This window comes from Montipora foliosa, chromosome 3 (assembly GCF_036669935.1).
Source record: "Montipora foliosa isolate CH-2021 chromosome 3, ASM3666993v2, whole genome shotgun sequence".
Classification (NCBI taxonomy): domain Eukaryota; kingdom Metazoa; phylum Cnidaria; class Anthozoa; order Scleractinia; family Acroporidae; genus Montipora; species Montipora foliosa.
Window position 1 is genome coordinate 30,394,930 of NC_090871.1, and position 17,500 is coordinate 30,412,429.

General features: G+C 39.6%; 2 protein-coding genes across 2 annotated transcripts in view; one reads left to right on the plus strand and one right to left on the minus strand.

Annotated features, from left to right (window-relative positions):
* Positions 1-4,467, plus strand: part of LOC137997274 (uncharacterized) — an 8,728-nt gene extending 4,261 nt beyond the window's left edge. Inside the window, exon 2 of the mRNA XM_068843167.1 lies at positions 1,029-4,467. Coding sequence (XP_068699268.1) covers positions 1,029-2,322 — 1,294 coding nt within the window. The 3' untranslated portion in view covers positions 2,323-4,467. The remainder of the gene's footprint in view (positions 1-1,028) is intronic.
* The window catches only part of LOC137997273 (tyrosine-protein phosphatase non-receptor type 11-like), a 33,414-nt gene that overhangs the window by 2,471 nt on the left and 13,443 nt on the right, over positions 1-17,500 (minus strand). The window contains exons 7-16 of the mRNA XM_068843166.1: positions 15,706-15,802; positions 14,883-14,962; positions 12,626-12,769; positions 12,072-12,203; positions 11,333-11,484; positions 7,855-7,922; positions 5,480-5,556; positions 4,692-4,766; positions 4,467-4,573; positions 3,998-4,037 (exon numbers count right to left, since the gene is read on the minus strand). Of these exons, the coding sequence (XP_068699267.1) occupies positions 3,998-4,037; positions 4,467-4,573; positions 4,692-4,766; positions 5,480-5,556; positions 7,855-7,922; positions 11,333-11,484; positions 12,072-12,203; positions 12,626-12,769; positions 14,883-14,962; positions 15,706-15,802 (972 nt within the window). The remainder of the gene's footprint in view (positions 1-3,997; positions 4,038-4,466; positions 4,574-4,691; positions 4,767-5,479; positions 5,557-7,854; positions 7,923-11,332; positions 11,485-12,071; positions 12,204-12,625; positions 12,770-14,882; positions 14,963-15,705; positions 15,803-17,500) is intronic.

Below are 17,500 nucleotides of genomic sequence, written 5' to 3' on the forward strand. Positions count from 1 at the left end.
AGGGCACTGTCTCCACTCATGCCCAGAAATGCACGCCCAATAGTTATATCCAATATATTAAATTCTCAATAATTGTTAAACATTATACTTAGTGTTCCTTTTTATCTAAGCATTGCTACCTATTTCTAGCAATAAGATAGGAGCTAAGAGTTAGCGATATTTTCGCTCAGGGTAAATAAAGTTGTTCCCCTTTGCTTGAGGACCACAACTTAGCAGAGGTACACTTTGTGACGATAATTGTCTGTATTCCCAGACTTGAGTGATGTTGAAACAGTGGAGAAGAGCTTGGGGACACTTCATGCCACTTATCAAAATCATCGACTTAATCTAATAGGCCATTTCTGAGTTCAAGTCTGCCTCCTCTTTAAAGCGAGTTTAAGTGCGAAGTTTTTGTGATGGTAATTAGTTCTACTTTACATATGAATGAAAACTAATTTTCATAAGAAAAACTTCGTACTTAGACTCGCTTTGAAGAGGAGGCAGACATGAACTCGGAAAGGGCCTATTGCCACCTGCATTTCTGCACATATCTCAGGTAGTGACGTTTCAATAGGCCTTTTTCGATATATTAAAATTCAGGTTGAAAGAAAGGTATAGAGGACAAAGACAAAGGAAAGTGGATGATATTTAAATATTTTTCACATTCACTCCAACGTGTTCCTATTGTTTTTGTCCTCACTTCCTCAACATCAAGGTCAATATTTGATATTTTAAAAATGGCCTATTACTTGGAAGGAAGTCAAACGATGTGTACAAGAATACTTCCACTGACGGTACAGACTTAATGGGCCGATTATTAAAATGAGCAAGGACAGCACAGAGTATAAAATCCACTCTCTCGACAAACGACACCAACAGGATAATAGAACAGATCAAGACCAACACCCAGCGAGTCTTTAACACCACCAAAGACAGACAAAAGCAGAAATTTGATAAACTTCTGCGCGAGAAACAGGCGGCTACGTCACCAATTGATGCCGTATCCCGTATGCTGACAAAACTAACTGGGTTATTAATTTATCTTCTAGGTCCCTCGACGATGCCACGATAGCCCCGCTGAAGAAAGGACTGAACTTCGCCGTAACTCCTGCGTACATCCCTGCCACGGAGATCATCGCCAAGGTCGAATCAGCCGCCAGACAACTCGACGCTGAACAAGCAGTCACTGCCAGTGTAGTCATGGATGCCAACTCCTATCACACTAAGACGTCTACCCTTATCGAGAACGGACCGTACCAGCTGCTCAACAAAGACCCGACAGACCTTCTGACCCGGAAGTTTGCCCGAAAATCTACTAACATGAAGCAAAGCGGATATCTATCAGAGGCCGTTTACAACAAAATGAGACCTCGAAACAAACAGCCGCCTAGAATCTACGGTTTACCAAAGATTCACAAGGCCGATGTATCGTTAAGACCTATTGTGTCATGCGTTAACACCTTAGCATATGGTTTATCTGCTTACTTAGCTAACATCGTATCTCATTTAACAGGTAACTCGGGTTTCACGGTGACTAATTCAGCTCATTTCGTATCCAACATTAGCAGCGAGATTATCCTAGACAACGAAATCATGGTGTCTTTCGACGTAGAGTCGCTGTTTACTAACATTCCTATCGACGCCGCTGTACAAACCGCGCTAAAGAAACTAGAGGACGACCCCAGCCTTGCGGACCGCACGACACTAACACCTTTTCAGATCGCTGACCTCCTGAATTTCGTATTGAGATCCACATACTTCCAGTATAACGGATCAATTTACGAACAATTAGAAGGAGCAGCCATGGGAGGCCCGGTCTCCGCTGTTATTGCTAACCTATACATGGAGAGTTTCGAACAACAGGCAATAACTACCTCGGCCTACAAACCTAGGATCTGGAAACGCTACGTTGACGACACTTTCACCATCCTGGATCGCGGAAACGTTGATAGCTTCTTACAGCATCTGAACAACCAGCAGCCTTCCATTCGCTTCACCATGGAGACAGAGAACGACTACAAACTCGCTTTCCTTGACACCGCAGTTTCAAGAGAACCGGACGGCCGCCTCACCACCAGCGTGTACAGGAAGCCTACGCACACTGATCAGTACTTAGCGTATGATTCCCACCACCCGCAATCAGTAAAACGCGGTATTGTCAATTGTCAAGTGCCTCTACGAGCGCGCCAAACGTCTCGTAACAAAACCCTCTGTTATCTCCAAGGAGAAGAAACACCTGTCTCTGTTCTTGTCTCTAATGGTTACCCTCTTTCTTTCTTGCAGAAAATCCCCAAGACCAGGCCCCAGTTGTTTAAAAGGTGCATAACGCTCTCCTCCAGATAAATCACTATCCATTGGTTAGCGCAATCGGTTTTGCTAGTGTTTATCCACTGGATAGTGATTTATCCGGCGGATAGCGCTATCCATCATTTGAACAACTGGGGCCAGGAAACCAAGTAGCAGTGCTGAGCCCACAATCGAGTTCAAGTCTACTGCGTTTTTACCCAATGTCAAAGGCCTATCCGAACAACTTCTCCGCTGCCTACAGCAACAGAGCATACGCGCTGTTTTCAAGTCGGAGACTACATTAAGATCACATCTAGTACGACAGAAAGACGCCGTCGAGCCGACTAAATAAGATGGCGTGGTTTACAGGATTCCCTGTGAATGCGGTTAAGTCTAGAGAAGACTGGAAGACCTATGCAAGATAGAATCAAAGAACATGAGCGAGACATCCGACTTGCCCGTACCCAGACCTCCGCCGTTTCAGAACACGCTAACAACACCGGACACAACCCGCTTTGGAACGAAGTAAAGTTCATTGATCGTGATCCACACTGGTACACACGCAGGGTCAAAGAGACTTCACCCTAACAACATCAACAGGGATAGTGGAATAGAAATTCCGGAAGCATGGATGCCCACGATCAAGAAACACAGCAACAGGAGAACCGTACGACAGCGGACCGGCGAAGGAACAACACACCGAAACAGCGAGGATCGAAATGCACCAATCACAGCTGCTGAAAACCAACAAATCACAGCGGAGCATCCTCCTTAAAAGGTGACGCGTAACCAGTCGACCTCATCGCCTAATGAAGACTAGCAGTATGCAGTGGAAACGTCGCGATCTACATCACAAGTGACCACATCGTGAGACAAACGAGAATACTTTATTATTAATAAATCCTTAGTTGGACGTGGCTTAAAGCTTAATCGAAGTTTAGACGAGGGCTTCATAGACCACCTATAAACTTGGTTAAATATGCATTATCAAAAGGAAGACGAGGCGAAGCGCTCGGCGTTCACGACTGAATTGTGGTTTAGAAAGTCGCGCTATTGTTTTCCTACAAGTGTCACATATTACATATTCAAATTTATCAAATTCATCTGCATCATCATCAGTCATATCCACAGATAAAACGAGAAGGACAAGTTTTAGCGAGAATAGGTAAAAAGGAAAAGAAGGAGTCGTCGTTGAATATGGTGCTCAAGGCTTTCTTTCAAATACTAATAAAATAAATTACTGGTTCTTTCTTAAAACGAAATCGCCGCGAAAAATTACCATCCCAAAATTCTTCACGGGGGCTCAAACGGTCTCTTAGATGTCGAATTTGTCTTCCACGCTGACGTTTAGCTGCCTGTAGTGTGCGAACTCGTTCATGACTCAAAAAAGTACAAGTCCACAGATAAACGAGGTCTAAACCTGCCTGTAACCTGGTTTAAGATGCCATTTAACAACTATTCGCACCGTGGCGAGGGGAATATCGGTGAATAAAAAAAGGGACGAAGTCGAGGTTTTCATTCACCGATATTCACCGAGCCAATAAAGAGTCAATAAAGAGGCGTCATGCTATTGGTTGTTTTCCCAGACAATGCAAAACACAAATGTATAATCTTGATCACCTGATTCGTCCTAGATGACGCACCTTAATTGTACTCAGTACTAGGGGATTTTTTAGAGAATATAAACAACTTTGCAAAGCACAATTCTTCCAGGTACACCAATGATACTTACGCGCGGTGGTAAGTTTGGAGAATCATCCTCCTTTACAGGCCTACAAAGAGAAATTATGTAAGTACAACTACTGTCATCAACCATTAACTACAACTACTAAAAGATTGACGAACTCCTAAGTCTTTGTCATACAGTCGCGAGAGTAACCAAGCTTCTACGACAGTAAGAAGACGAACAGGAAGTTGAGAGTTATCTAGACTTTATCCCGGATATTAAAAGCTCGCCGAAGTACATGTATCAAGCCACCCGTTTCTACCGCTTGGTGACACCTACACTTAAGCCACCAACAAATTATGGGAGAAGCGAACGAGAGAATGAGAAAAAGTGAAAACCAAATAACTGGAAAACGCGATCGAAAATACAGCACTGTGACAGTTTGCGTTACGTATTTTTTTTCATATTTTACTTAGCGATAAATGAAAATAGGTGCTTTAGTACCAGCAAGTTGGTAGTAAAGTGGTAAACTGACCTTGCGAGGGGCTTATCTGCCGGTTTGTAAACCGGAATTGGAGGAGGTGGTTCTGTTTCTCCGTTTTTCCTCACATTTGCCAAATTGCCATACACTGCTAGGTTGGGCTAAAAAGTCGAAACAGAAAAAAAAAGATAATCAGTTAATTCAAAGCAAATGTTTGAGAAACAGTTTTGTGTAAACTATCGATCATAGACGATAAAAACAACAAACGAGCTGGCTTACGTTGTCACTGTTCAGTCTTGCAGTCTCTGTGCTGATATAATGCTGAATGGCTTTGTAAATGAACTCATACTGCGCCTGGGAAGCAAAAAAAAAGACAAAACTGAAAGAACAACTTAGTTATTAACTTCCTCTGTAAATGGCTTACAATTCACACTTTCGACGTATTAAAATTCAGTCCCAAACAAAAGGCATCATCTCGAGGCTCTGGGGAGCAAACTCACACAAATCCTTATATTTATTCCCCAGAGCCTCGAGATGATGTCTTTTGTTTAGAACTGAATTTTAATACATCGAAATTGGTCTATTTTTGCAGCACATTCCTTCCCAGTCAAAAGCAAAAGTATGACCTGAATACACTACTTTTCCCGCGTTTAGAGTGGAGAGTCGGCCTCACTGCGATTGCCTCATTTAATTTCGCTAGCCCCCAGTAGCAACTGGGTGAAGTAATAACTCTGGCTATTTCGGAGCGTGTTAGTTCACGTTGCAGAAAATAATCTCTTGCTCCTCCAACATGTCCGCTGTTTTACCTTCTTCCCTAACAATGCCTCCTTTACGAAACTTCAGTAACTCAAATGAAAACTGCATTTTTACAGAAGGCTTTCGATTTGCTTTACTATAGTGTCAATCAGTTAGAAAAACGTTGGAAGCCACTAGTGACGACTCCCCGCAGGTTTTGTGTGGGCTACCTCGATTCCTGATTGGTTTATTTGAGTTTATGCGTCTTCTAAATCAAACTGACAGTTAAGAAACAGTTAAGATTTCAGGAAAAAATACAATAGCTGACTAACCTCTGTTTGCACCATACCAGATCTCTGAGCTCTCACATTCTGAATGCTTTTGGAAATATCAATTTCACAATCCAGACCTGTATTTGAAAAACAAAACCTATTCGTTTAAACGTATTTTCAACCGTTGGAAAGAAGACTAATAATTCTATAAATGTGATAGAAAGAACAAGCAAGAATATATGACAGACAGACATCCAAAAGAGTTTCTAAGAAAAAGAATCATCACAGTTTCATATTAGGCAGCTTAGGCATGCGACGATTTTGAGAGGCGGACGGCAACCGGAAGATAATATTTCGCATGCGTGAGCACTGCAATATGATTGGTTCCCGGAGCGGGCGGAATTTTCTCATCATGCCCGCTCACGGCGGGCGGAATCATAGCCTTGGTTGTGTGAGCTTGTGTGATGACCTTAAATTTCCATTTTTTTTTTAACACCGAATCCGTTTACATACAGAAGTTACTTTTTATTAGACAAGAGGTTTGGAGATTCAAATAAGAGCATTTCTCTTTGAAACGTTCAGTTTTTAAGTCGCTTTAATACTATATTCGCTATCAAGCGAGGTGCGGTCTTGAAAAAGGTCCCCTCGGCCTGCGGCCTCAGGCAGCATTTTCAAGACCTCGGTCACAGTTTTTCATCATTGGAAGACTCAAGGTATGGTGGATGATCCCAGGAAAAAGGAAGATTAGGAGGTTTAGTGGTTATCAATAAATGGCATGGAAAATAGATCGGAAGAAGATCACAAGTTATCTCAAAGAACGTACGGACTTAAAAGACATCAAGAAGGCTAAGGTAGACCCGATTTCTGCGAAGTAGATCAAGAAACTGAAGTCGGACAAGTTGATATAGTTGATGGACTTGACGAACCTATCGAACTTTCGATGACAATGGGAGAAGATGACACCGGTTTGGTATTCTAAACGGTAAGATATCCTTTCCCTGAAAACTGAAGAACTAAAGGCTAAGTTAGATAAATGGGGACTCAAGAAGAGTGGAAATAAGTGTACTTTGTAGGAACGTTTGCGCGCCGCCATGATATCTGAACATATCTCCCAAACGTTTGAAAATGATCACAAACACTCACAAGTTAAGAATAAATTTATCAAGACGAACTCGCATATCAAAGATCAAGAAATATACTCATTTATAGAAACCAGAGTGAGAGAGAGGTATGCCATCATAAAATCGAAGCTGAAATTAACGGCAAGTTCGTCCTATGAAAATAAGACCGTTTCGTCACTCCAGAAAGAAACTGAGACCCTCAAACAAAGGTTGTAAGAGTTAGAATCTCGCCATAAAAGCATGGAATAAGTTCAAAGCTTTTATCCTTATCGATGAAAACAAAAGCTTGATGACAGCAATTAGGCAAACTGTATTGAAAGCGGACGACGTGAGATGTTCTCGGCCCAATGAGCGTCCAGATAAGAAAGAATGGCAAGTCGCACCCTGCAAGCAGAGCCTTTCTTTTGCTTCCTCGATTTTGGCGTTCTCGAGAGAGGCTCTGCATGAATCGAGTAAGATCTTTATTGAATATGCGCTGCATGTTGCCAGGATACAGTCTCGAACCCAAGCCTAATTTGCCAGATCTCGCCGCCATCTTGGTTTTTCATGGTACAGCGGGCTCAATTATAACCATCGGTTTTGTCACTAAACGGACGCTCGCACTGGAATAACCGGTTTGACGAGAGAAAACAAGATTGACTAGTCCAGAAGCTCGGGCTGCGGCGGCTTCAAAGAGTTGACGCGATTCGGTCAGAGCCTACTTTTCTCCTCCTCAGTGAAGAAAAAGACAAAAGGAGGCTCTGCTCGCAGGGTGGGCAAGTCGTTGGCGCTAAGAAGGAAAGGGGAAAGAACCAAAACAAAGGAAAGCAAAGAAAGACGACCCAATGCTAATGACGAAAATTCTATGTCAGAAAAAGTACAGACCACCCTATTGATTGGTGACTCTATAATAAAAATTATTCACGGTACGCAGCTAGGGAAAGCTGTTGGCCATCGGGTAGTGGTAAAGTTGTTCTCTGGTGCCACCACAAAAGCCATGAAGGATTATCTTAAACCTAACTTGGAGTTTTCGCCAGATCAAGTCATTTTGCACGTCGGGACTTAAGACCTCAAGCAGAAGGAAATGAAAATTAAAGAAAGCTATTGTATGCCGACATGTTTGTGTGCCTAATGCTGAGATCTTCTGAGAGAAGCTAGATTTCAGGGAACGTCCTTCCTCAAAGTCACTGATTTTTCGTTCACAATATTTACATGCGAAGTGGTTACAAGGAACAAAGCACCAAACTGATATGCCTGCTGAGACCTCCTGCCTTCGCCCTAAACAGGTCTAAAACTACAAAAGAGAATGTGGACATATTGAGGATGCAACGTTACCTTGCTCTTTGATCATGTTGACAAGGGTATCTATAACAATGAATGTACCCGTGCGGCCAATTCCAGCACTGCAAAAAAGAAAGTCATCGAATAAGTGAATTGAACAATGAAACTGGAAAGAATAAAAAACAGTCTCTACATGGGGAAACGTTACTGTTTGCAAGCGTACAAATCGGTTTTCTATTTTGGTACTAGTCAACAACAAGAGGTATGTGCAGAGTGAATCATCTTCTCCAGCACATCACAAGTGCGTGCATTGTTTAGTCTTCCAGCAGGCCATTAGGAGGCTCGAAAGATATTTTTTTTCTCACAAAAATAACCAAATTCTGCACTTCGATAGAGTTACGGTCGTCATATCAAGACGATATTTGGCCAGGGTAAGTAGATCATAGAGTTTTCATATCACATTTGCTTCCAAAATACCGTTACCATGGCAACGATATAATGCATTCCTTTGAGACTTAAAAATCGACACATTTCTTCATTACTGGGTTACTATATGGCAATCCAGTCGGAAAACGAGTTAAATTTATTTGTTTTCTCTTTCACTTTTTTTTCCTTGTCGGGAAAAGTCTTTCCTGTCACTCCCCTGCTAGGCAGTGTCTGCGCGTAGAGTCTTCTGCGCGTACTTTTGGTAGGTTTCAGGAGGTAGTAGAATGCGTAGATTTATCTGGTGGACACAGTAGAATATTTAACCTGCAATTGCGTCGAAGTCATTGTAACGCGAATGGCGTTTTGGTGGATCTTTAAACAAAATATACCCTTATGGAGCTCAAGAATGGAGCGTCGATTGGATAAACAAGACAGGTGGTGAAAAATAGACATCTGGAATCTTGAAAGCGACGAGTTGGACTTCGACAACAATTGCATCTTTCGCCGTCGGATATGAGCTGTATTTCTAATATTTTACTAACTGTGATGTTATGTACATCACTGAAACCAAATGGAAAATTATCTGGTAACTTTTTCTGAATGGATATCAAACTCAGAGCCTTAAGTAAGGAATAGAACACCTTGACTGGATATGTGATATGTTATTTATTCGTCCGCAACTCTGCACAGTCTTCAGGTAAAAATCAATTGGAAATTTGACTAATTCTCGTTGCTCAAAAATTATTTGAAAAAAAAGCTAGTTGTCCATTTTTTGCTTCACTATTCAAGGAAAGAGTTCACTGGTGGGAAATTTATAGTTGCGGAATGTCCTGTCCCATTTTGAGTTCCTTTAGTTTTTTAATCTTTGGTAATAATTATAAATGCAGAGTTGAGTACAAATAAATACAAATAGCCAGACAACAGAGATCACAGATACACTTAAGGTGTTCGATGCCTTCTCTGTATTTGTTGAACCCATAAGTTACCAAAGAGTTTTTCATTTGGTTTCCGTGTTGAACGTAACACCGCACTTGATAAAATGTTATAAATACAGCTCACTTTGATTACGGCTCAAACCAGCGCAGTTCTGTTTATTGTATGTTCAAGCTACAATCCTGGACAAAATTGTGGAGTCATTTCCTATTCATCTCTCAACATGAAAACCCCTTTCATTCCTTTCAATGCCATAAATCTGCCATTTAGGAACCCCCCTTCTATGGTGGCCCTCAACTGTCACACCAAAACCAAATCACTCACAGCAAATTCAAATCACTCACAACAAATTCAAATCACTCATAGCAATTACAAATCACTCACAGCAAATTACAAATTAACAGGCTGGGCGTCTTCAGTAACCTCCAGCCAGCCAGCAAGCCATCCAAGATTATTATTCAACACATTGTGACTATGTCCAAATATGGTCATAGCGCGCTCAATATTTGTCGTGCGTCTTTAACAGATATCCTGCGATATACGTAATTTTGTGTGTCGCGATGAAAAATGGTAGTTTTTCCCGCTTTTTTTCCAATAAACGAAGAAAATATAATATAACAATTATCCTGCTCAATCTTTTGGAATATCGCCTGATTTTAGCCAACTCGGCCTACGGCCTCGTCAGCTAAGTATCAGGCGATATTCCGCGCAATTTCGAAGGATAATTTTTAAATAGTTGTCATACATGAAGGCACTACCTGCGAAAAATTAAGGTGGTTTACTACAGTTTTCCTAAGAAAAAGATCAAGATTTTGAAATATGTGAAATAAAAGCAACAGGATGTCTCTTCTGAAGTGTTAAGTCACTGCAATTGATATAAAATGTACTTTTACCTAACAAATAAATGCAAATCAGGGGAAAATGCTAAATAAAGTGCTTGTAGACAATTGTTTGTGCAAGGGTCAGCTAAACAAAGTGGAAGCACCGGAACTTGGGAGATCTAACCTCCAAAATTTCGTAGATTAAAAACAAAATAATAATGCAAGGCTGGTTGTACGGCTGTGAGGATATCAATGTTTTTGATTTACTAATATTTCGTCAGGCACAGTATGACCGTAAGAAATTGAGACCTAAACTCAACTCTGTGTTCAAGGTTGATGACCAGGAAATTTCTGACTCAGTGGAGATTGCAAATCGATTTTGTTACTGAACGCAACTATCGCATGACGTTACTTAAGGTGTGGAAAATCTGTGATTCGAATGAGAGGTCTGTGAGCAGTGCGATTCGAGCGAGAGTACAGTTGTAACGAGGGAAACCAAACTTGGAAAATAATAAACAGTTAATTGTCGGAACCTAGCGGACTCGTTGGTCTCATTTCCAACACAATAAAGTCCGTGAGCATGTGGAACTACAGGCCAGGGGAGACCGATTTAAATGACCATTCAACAGTATGTGCAAAATTTTCGTAGTTTTCGTGAATAGAAGATGTATGTTTATATTCCTTCTACAAAAGAATTAGAGCAAAAGTGAGCAAAATCAGCAGAAACGTTTTTTGAATTCTGGTCTTTTCATTCATGAGCTGACGTGACCGGCGCGCTCAATTGAAGACCTTTTAGTTGCTTCTGAATAAAATTAAGTCCAGTAATTATTTTTTTAATTTAATTTTTATTGGAACAGAAAGCAAGAGACAAAAGATTACAAAACTATATTAATGGACGATCAGGACAAAATAAAGAATGGCATCCTTTGGTCTATGTTGTGAAATCAATGTACTCACGACGAGAATCCTAACCCTTGGCTACGCGACAACATCCGCACGTTGCGTACAGTAAGAGCAAACCATTTTCATGGCATCACTATGTATGGGTTACTGACCAAGCGTGAGGTCAAGATGGCTGGATATTGGCCAAGTTCTTTTTTTGCATGTTTACGGACCGAGACAAAGTCAAGGTTCGTAAACACGCAAAAAACATCCAGCCATCTTGACCGAACAAGCTTGGTCAATAAAGGATTTATTATATAGGAAAAAAAACACCAAAAAATGACCAAGCGAGAAAGCCTGAGTGGGCAAGATTAGCTCCATCTTTCCAGCTCGGGTAGCCAATCACAGCGCGGGATTCGGTTCATCTTGCTGGCTTACAGAGCTAGTCATATAATTAAGAGCTCTATTACCTGCAATGCACTATAATTGGCCCAGCTGAAGGGATGGACTGTTGTCTCGTATTGACTTCGTGAAGAATGTTTAACACAGGACTCGGATCCTTAGGAACACCATGATCAGGCCAGCCAATGTAATGAAATTGATAAATTGTCCGAGGGATTGGCTAGCAAAGAAGAAAAAAACAAACATATTACAGGTACATGTAAGCTTATATGACTTATTAGCATACAACTGAGACTGTGTTTAATTAATAAACTTGGGGACTATGACAAAGCTGCTTCCTTTTTATTAATAATAAGGTGAAAAAAAATAAAGGCCAAAACAATTTTAGTTTCCGCCACATTTCCAGGCTTGCGTTGAGTCATGATGGGTTGATGATAGACAGGTGCAAAGGTCTTAAGACAACCTCTACATTTAATTGGTCTTAGCACGGGGATAGCTCTGTGCAAAGGTCCTGAAACAAGATGCATGCAAAATGCATTGTAAAGTACAGGTACAAAAAAGGTTTGTCAACGAAAACATGGAGTAGGCCCATGGCTCTCACTAACTAGAGAGAATGATCGCTCCTGCATAAAATGGAGAAGTAATGGGGCTTCTAGAAACACACACACAGTCACCCAGACCAAAAACTTAATTTAAATACAGCTGTGGTAGCCCACGCAACAACTTTTCCAACCTTTTTTCATGTCTACCTTTTGTGTTCACAGACATCCAAAGGTTAAACTAAAAAAATGAAAAAGTTACACTCACATTGGTGTCAGATGTCAGTTCAAACTCCCGTAGAGTATAATCACTGTACTCAAACTCTTGCAGGTATCTGATGTGGAAAGAGTTGACTTCCTTTGTGGTATCTGGATCAGGCCAATAACGTGTGCACTTGTTCTGTGAAAGAAACAGCCATAACATGTATCATTGAAATAGCTTTGCCAGTATGGTATATTCTATGAGTTATTTAATTGAAATAACTCATCTGAGAAAAATCGTTTGGGTAAGAGATTCCTAAGATTGACTGTTGGCATTTCAACAACCTGAATGGAAGTCGTCCTCAAAGTCACTTAACTAAGAAGATGAATTTTCCTACTTGGACATGAAGACGGAAACATTACTGGCCCTTCCAAAAACTCATCAACTGTTGTAAATTTCAGCAGATTTCCTTTACCATACATTTGCCTGAATTTTGTAAAATGCTGCGTGACCTTGAATAAAGAACTGAGTAAAACAAAACTGGAATAATGTGCTTAAGTAGCTTTATTACCCCATTTTTCTAAAGATAAAATGCCATTATTTGTATTAGCAACACTTACCCTTCCCCTCTCCACTTCTTTTGTTGTCATGACAATGATTCGGCTGTTCTCCTGAAAAACCATATTCCAGAAATCTTCAACAGTGCTTGGAAGGCATCCTTGAGCAGCTATGTATCGCTTGGCAGATTCTTCACAGTCACTTGGCTGTGGGACAGTAACACATTTTATAGTTGAACCCTACAAGTACTATATGGCCCTTGTTTTGATACAGACATTTTTGCATGAAAATTTGAGCAAGGTTAGAGTTTTTATTACTCTGACTGCAAGGCCAAGAGTTATGGATTCCCCTCAAAGTTTCACATTGATTTCATTGTTTAATTCCTTTTGATGATGATGATGATGATGATGATTATTATTACTATTATTACCTCTCTGAAAGTACAGCCTGTTTGTTTAAAAGTTACTTTTCACTGATAAATTTGAAAGACCAAGACATATATAAATATTAATAACCCTGGTTTCTCTGACAGTACTGTAATTTACAGTTCATTTTTTCCTGTGAAATTATTCTTGCCCAAGTGCTAACATACATTGAAAAGGATATAAAGATGTCACCTTACAGTACAGCCCTCAAATTCACTTAGTAAGCGGTATCAACTGATTATATTTTTGAAGTTATCTTTTCCAATATTTCAAAGTTAGTTATGCAAGCCAATTCCTTGCACTAGCATGCTTTGAGTTCACCTTTGAAATGATGGCAGATACACAAAACAAGGGATGGGAGGAGGTAGGCCTGTACCATCAAGTAACATCAAGGATTAATATATAGATTTAGTCAAGCATAAAAGCAGAGCATGTGGGTCATTTATTCTTACTGGCCTTACTTACTTAAACGACCAATTTACAGGATAAAACAATTTTGATTTTTTTTGTTTAGCCTTGACAAAAAGCAATCAAATTAAAAACAAAACAACATAAAACAATCTAAAGCAAGTTTTTTCTGTCATAGGTCGGCCAGGCATCGTGGATCCTTATCTCATTCAAAATTTAAAATCTTAAGATATGCCAAAGCAGGGTCAGGAAGTGGGGGGGGTGGGGGGGGGGAGGGGTCTGGATCTCGAAGCACAGGTTAATTTTCCCTACATTCACAAATCACGTAACGTTCTTTTGGGAATTCACATATCACGTAGTTGGATAGAGAATTGATCAAGTCTATATATGATTAAACAGCTTTTTTGTGATGACTTTACTTCTGCACATGACTACAGGAAAAGAGATAGTCTCGGGGGGGGGGGGGGGCTTTAGTGGGGGACCGAGAGCTTCTGTAGTTTTTTCCTTGTTAACCAACCGACTTTCAAGTGGTACAGTGCATCAGGTGCTTTTACTTTAGGTAATGATTAGTTCAGTTTTGAACAGAGTTTTTCCTATTTCAAATACATTATGCCTTGACAGATATACATCACATATGAAAAATTGAATATATAATGCATATCAAATATGAAAAATTATGATAAAAAGCTCACTGCCATGAAAGAAGAACGCTTAAATGCACTGTTGTTGCTCTTTGTTCACAAGGACATATCCTTGGATTTTGATGCAGTTATTGACAACTATGTGAAACGTAACTCCCTGCAGTGAAGGGATTTGTCATCTTTGTTAGTAGCTTGTGTGAATTCAATGCGATCTCTCCGTGAATAGTTTGCTCACCACTGCAATATCATTTCCTGGCATCATTTTAAAAACCTCAAATTTTGCCTTCTAAAGCCTTAAGTTTTGGTCACAAATGCTCCCAGAATGCTGTAAGGAGCATCTTGATTAACATGAATTTTCGGATAAACTTGAGCTTATCATATGGTCAGTGGACACCTTGACACCTTGACAGCTGTCAATTGACCATAACAAGGATGTCCAATATCAAAAATGTACCCTGTAAACAGCCGCCATGTTGAGCGTATTATTATTATTTTTTTAATTATTAAATTAACATTAGGATATTATTAAATTAATGGGCAAAGCCATGTTTACGCACCCACAAGCAACACCGCTAGCCTTATTATCATAAGAAAACAGGGTTTTCCTTATCAGGCGGTAACCGGTAAAATTTACCACTTGTAAGAGCACTTATTAGCGCCTGCAAACGCTCAGAAGTCACTTATCCTTTGCAGAATGTCCAACATTAACCAATTATTTTACCGGTTTGAAAAGGTGCCATACCTGTTGCGCTGAAAACTAGGGAGAACCTTGAGAAAAGCGACTCTTGGGTTCCTATGATTATGGTGCTCCACTTGGGCCAGAGCTCCATTATTATTTTACTTACCCCAACAAAATTTGCATTGACGTAGTCTGATCCAATTACATTTGGGTCTCTGTCATGTAAAATCACTCGACTATGATCAACTGTGTGAATAAAAACCAATTTTGTCTCCATTAGTGATGTAGGAATTTAATAAACCTATAAACCTACAAATGTAGGTTTTATTGTTTTCCAAACCACACAAATTATGAGCCTAAGTTTAAGTTTATAAGGGAATAAAGGATACTTAAAATCTTTATTGAGTGGAAAAAAATGTAAACATCTTTACCTTCCTGTGGAATCTTCATGTAAATGGCCCCTTCTTATAAATAATTATTTGCCTGACACAAACTTTGTCTGCTTCACAGTTGGGCAAAGGACAAAATGGGTCCAGAATGAGATATGCATATACATGATTGTATAGTTTGTCTACATTTATAAGAAATCTTTTGTATGCACATGTGCTCACTGTACACATAACTGATCCATGAAAAGTTCCGTCCAGAGGGATAAATGCACTGAAGTTTGTCCTTTTTGTAAAAGATAAACTTCTATAATATTCATCTGAACCTACATGTATCATGTATCAAATTCATCCAAAAAACCTCACAATAACATCAAGAAAACTCCTTCCATCAAGTAAGTGGTGGCACATGGTGCATAATTTGAATTATGGCATTCCATTGATTTTTGTACTTCGTGCAATTTAGTTAAAAACAAATAAAAAACACAATCCCGAAGAAGTCAGTCAGTCTTCTCTCACATTTCTCTGATGAAGGTAGCTCTTTACAAAGAATGAAGTAAACAGTGGAATAAACAAAAAAACAAATGCCAGGTAAATTCTCACAAGGTAGGATGTTCTTGTATCTGTTCTTTGCCTTGTTTTCAGGTCTCTCTCCCTCCTTCCTGCTGTAAAGATGTTTGCATTCTTGTTTCTGAAGAACCTGAGGTTACAGAAAGAATTAAAAAAAGAGAACTTTGTAAAAAATTTCCAAAAGAAAAATCAACTGTAACAACTTTGAAAAGGCTGTTATCTAATTGGCAAATAATTCCTTTAAACAACACAGTATGTTATTTACCTTATATAAATTATACATATGCCAGGAAAGAATCAATTTGGCCCATGTGGAAAATTAATTTTTATTATAACAGTCAGGGAGTATTACATATAACAGAGACATACAAAAACACTGAGCCAATAGGCAGGTACAAAAGTCAGCACGGATCAACTCGGACCAACTTGCATCATTAATTTTTAAAAAAACTATAATTACATGAAATTGAAACTTTTAACCATTTGAAGGTTAAAATACATGTACCTCTCAAAACTGAGCCAAATCAATTGCAAGTGATCCTTGCTAAGTTTCAGTGGGAGGCGCGGTAGCCTCATGGTTGGTGCGCTCGACTCTGGATTGAGTGGTCTGGGTTCAAGTCCTGGCCAGGGACATTGTGTTGTGTTCTTGGGCAAGACACTTTACTCTCATGATGCCTCTCTTCACCCAGGTGTATAAATGGGTACCGGCAAATTTAATGCTAGGGGTAACCCTGCAATAGACTAGAATCCCATCCAGGGGGGAGTGGAAATACTACCAGGCGCTTCATACTACAGTAGGCAGAGATACACTGTAGGCCCTGGCCTGATGGGCCTTCTAGGCTCGTAGCAGACTTTACCTTGCTAAGTTTCTGCATGCCACAGAGCAAGTCACCGTTTTGTTTTGTAGTGCCAGTTCCTCTCAGACAGTTACTGTAAAACTATATCATACTAAAGAAGGGTGCTCTACAGCTGCATTCCGTGGTGGAAAGCATCTTTTGAAAGCAACTTAACTTAAATCATTGCAATTATTCTGTTAGTCAGGAACTGCAAAAAGTCCATCCTTATATAATGCTGGTATAAATCAAAACAAATTCCATACGGGCATCTAAACAAGCGATTTTCCTTGATAGTAGAAAACATGCAGAAACTAACTTTCATAAGAAGGTACATGTATTCAGATCAGTTTCTTCCCTTCTAAAATTCATGTGAATTACATGGATTGATAAAATTACAAAAATGTAAAAATAGACAATGTATATTGTGTCTACTAAATCAATCAAATCAAAATAATTGATGGAAAACTTATTCACTTAGTAATGATTATGTTTAACATGTCTACCAATAAATGTGTAATCTCAAGTTTTATTAAGGAAGCTAAAAAAATGGGAAACAGCAAATTCTCAGGACATCTCGCCAATAATTGCAGGAAAAGACACTAAGGAGAAAATCTCTGCCCGAAAGAAACTGTCACTACGAAACAAAATGGTGACTTAGCAAACTACACTTGATTTTGCCCAATTTTGAGAGGTATTTTAACCTGCAAATGGTTAAAAGTTTCAATTTCACCTAATTATTGTCTTGTTTTAATGATCCGAGTCGATCCAACTTGATTCGAGTTGATCCATTTCGACTTTTAAACCTGCCTCTGAACCAACAGACGTTCTTGTTTTACTCTTTTTTTGTGAGAAGCTGCATGACCCACCTCTTTGACTTTCCCCTTTTCTCAGACAAAGAAGGCAGAAAATATGCATGGCAGCCATGCTGTATTTCTTACAAGACAAAATCTTCAGGGGTTTGCATTATGAGGATAAACTTTACAGTGTATCTA